Source organism: Hibiscus syriacus, unplaced genomic scaffold (genome assembly GCF_006381635.1).
Source record: "Hibiscus syriacus cultivar Baekdansim isolate YM2019G1 unplaced genomic scaffold, ASM638163v2 tig00019141_pilon, whole genome shotgun sequence".
Lineage (NCBI taxonomy): Eukaryota > Viridiplantae > Streptophyta > Magnoliopsida > Malvales > Malvaceae > Hibiscus > Hibiscus syriacus.
The window spans coordinates 48,858-52,204 of NW_024062465.1; the positions used below are offsets into that span (position 1 = coordinate 48,858).

General features: G+C 39.2%; 1 protein-coding gene across 1 annotated transcript; it reads right to left on the reverse strand.

Moving 5' to 3' along the window:
- Positions 1-531: 531 nt before the first annotated feature.
- On the reverse strand, positions 532-3,347 carry LOC120209549. Its single transcript, XM_039208529.1, has 6 exons — positions 3,161-3,347; positions 2,737-3,041; positions 2,088-2,630; positions 1,626-1,997; positions 1,305-1,545; positions 532-596 (listed from the first exon to the last, which is right to left on the reverse strand). The coding sequence occupies exons 1-6, from the start codon at positions 3,345-3,347 to the stop codon at positions 532-534; spliced, it is 1,713 nt and encodes a 570-aa protein (XP_039064460.1).

Below are 3,347 nucleotides of genomic sequence, written 5' to 3' on the forward strand. Positions count from 1 at the left end.
CAAAGATTTCAGCTGGTTCACAATTATCTTCGTAACAAGTTTGTATAACACAAAGTTCAAACTAATTGGTTAAAAATGACTGAAAAATTTTGGTACTTTAACTTCGGGAATTAGTATCAGGATTGTTCGATTGATTTCTTTATCGAAAGCTCCTCCTGCAAAAATATGCTGAATCAATTGACATACGCTGGAGCTCACCATATTCTAATTCCGCTGAAAGAAAAAACATGTAGTCCATCCACTCTAGGAGCTTTTAACGGACTCATACTAAATAAGACTTCACGGATTTCTTTGATAAATAGCGGTCGTATGTTCAATTCAGAATTAGAGAGAACATGAAAGCATCCCTGAAACGGATACCCATTACCATCTTCATTACTACTAGTGAATAATTTATTGTAGAAATTAACTGCCATTGAGCAAAGAGTTTCTTGATTAGACACCCAGTTACCATTCAAGTCCTTAAGAGCCCTCATATGATTACGCCTACGCCTCATCATCGTACAAGCGTGGAAATATTTAGTGTTTTTGTCACCATGAAGAACCCATTGAGTTCTCGATTTTTATAACCACAAACTTTCCACGTGTTAGAGAACCTGTTCAAGTTCATAATTCAGCATGTGTTGCAAATCCACCAAACGTTATGAATATCGAGTAATAAGCGCTCTATCTATACCCCGTAATCGTGCTAATAGTTCGCGTTTTCTCCTCCCTATATGCCCAAACACCTTTAAATTCCAATCACTAGCTTTAATTTGGAAGGAATTCACCTTGGTTAGTGTATCCAAATCATTCCTCCAAACTTCTGATAAAAAGCTATTGAATTGAGGATGGTCATGCCATGCTGCAATAAAGTGAAATGACCGAGTCTACTGAAAGCTCATGTTACTCTGAGGTTTTAGTAAAAGAGGACAATGGTCCGAACCCACTCTATCAAGATGTAACACCTTCGTACCATGGAATACATTAGACCAGCAACCATTCATAAGGCAACGATCTAAACATTTATATAGATTACCTCTTCTCCACGTAAATTTAACCCTAAAAAATCAACCTCAAATAAACCCATCTCAAAGATAAAATCAACGAATAATTGGCTTACCCCTGAACCATGGCTTAAACCACCTTCCCTATCATCTAGCCGTAGGATGGAGTTGAAATCACCCCCATAATCCACGCTTCATTCTCACCTGGCATAAGATTCATAAGGTGTTTTCAAATAAGTTTTTGCTTCTTCACTTTAGGGCTAGCGTAAATAACAATAAAGAACATCCATCTATCTTTATTATACGACCAGCATCTACCATGAATAAACTGGTTTGAGATTGTTGAAATCTCCACGTTTAACCCGTCTTTACAAAGAATCCAAATACCACCACTAAACCCATGTTCTTCAACTCTAAATGAATTCTGAAATCCCAACGTCCGGATGACTTTATCAGTAGTAACACCACTAATTCGAGTTTCAAACAATGTCACCAGTTCAAGTCGACTCTTCTGACAGTGTTCCTGTAAATACCGTCTAAAGTTAGGGCTTCCAGTGCCCTAACAATTCCAAAAAAGAAAATTAACCATTAAAATATATAAGTGAGGAAGCCTCGTTACTAAGGAAGGTTCGGGTTAACATTATCCCTTTCGAGAGGAATGTCTTCTTCAGGTACTATAATCACCGACTCCACTATAGGCGGGAATGTTTCCTCCTTTTCGTTACCACGTGGAATTGATGAGCCCTCTTTATGCAGCGTAACCTTGTCATGTTTTGTATTGTACTTTGCAATCTTCAGCCAATCCTCTAACACTGCCGGGGAGAAGATAAAATCTTTGTTCTTCTTCCCTTTGAGTCCTTTGTTATCGTCCCCCACATCTCTTTGAATACCCTTACTATAATTACTCCTTTTAATGATATTATTCCTACTATCATTTGAGATGGTAATCGCTGAATGACTCCCACCAGCTATAACTTGTTGATTTTGCGTGACTTGAGAGGTTGCGCCTTCCTCAATTGCTATCACACTTATATGTTTAAGAGCTCAACTATCCCCAACATCATCTTGTCTGCTTTTATTTGTCCGCCTTCTAGAACCAACCTCCTTTGGAACACTATCCATTACATCTTTGCCTTTCGCCTGATACTCCATCCGAGGAGCGTAAACCTCACCATTTCTCATATTATTATCTTCATCTGGTACCTCCGAAATTGCTGCAGTGTTTTCTTCATGCCCATTATTTATCTTATTTAACATAGTAAAGCGAGATCCTCGAGTTTTATCTCTACCTCCTTCAGGGTTCTGGTCAGCTATTTTCTTCGATCTTCTTTTACGTGTTTCAGCTATCATCCATGGTCCAAAACCAGTTTCTTCGCTGCTTAACGATTTGTCTAGCACCGCGCTAGGCTCATTTACTAAACCTTCTTGTCTTGTATTCCCTTTAACAGACCCATAATTTTCCTTCGAATGCCCATACACTCCACATTGAAAGCAAATTTGTTGTAAACCTTCATACTCGATTTTTTTCCAGAAGCCATCAATCTTAAGGCATGGGATTAATGGCTTATTTAAATTCATCAATACTGCCAAGCGAGTAAATCGACCTCTCTCCCCTGAGTTTGTGCTATAGTCAATTTTCACAACCTGACCAATAACCATAGCAATACGACGAAATATCGCTTTAGAATAATACTATAGGGAAGACTCGGTAATCTCACCCAGACAATAACTTGTGAATGATTTTTTTCACTGTGGAGAATGTACAACTCCATGGTTGAACCGTAAGATAGCTCCCGAATATTATCCACGGCTCTTCCATCAAAACATGAATATAATCTTGTTCGCTCTCGAACTCTACTAGAAAATAGTCATTCTCTAAATCAATAAATTGATATTGTCCTTGCAGTTGCCATAGAACTCCAATACGATTCAACAAGGTTTTATAGCCAATGGCACGTTCGAGAAGCCAGACTATCACTGAACGCCGCATGCAATAATCAATTCTATCGTGAACTTGGTCTACAAATTGATTCACCGGATACAGACCATCGTTGTCTACAATACACTCCCATGTAGGACCTCCACCTCGTCCATAGCTTTGAGCGAAACCTTATCTACTGTCATTTTCTAGTTGCCCATTACCACGCTAGCATAGGATTATTTTTCCTGTTTACTGGCAGCCGTATCAATGGTGTCTGTATTCGACTGAGCCTCCATAACCGCACGATCTTCCTCCATACGATCAACTTTCTCCTTATTACGAACTTTCTTAGTCTCACGTTGATCTTCGTCCGGGAAGAGGGAACCCGGTCTTTCCAACTGCAGAGATGCCCAAGACTTCAGGCCCAATGAAATTTCCAT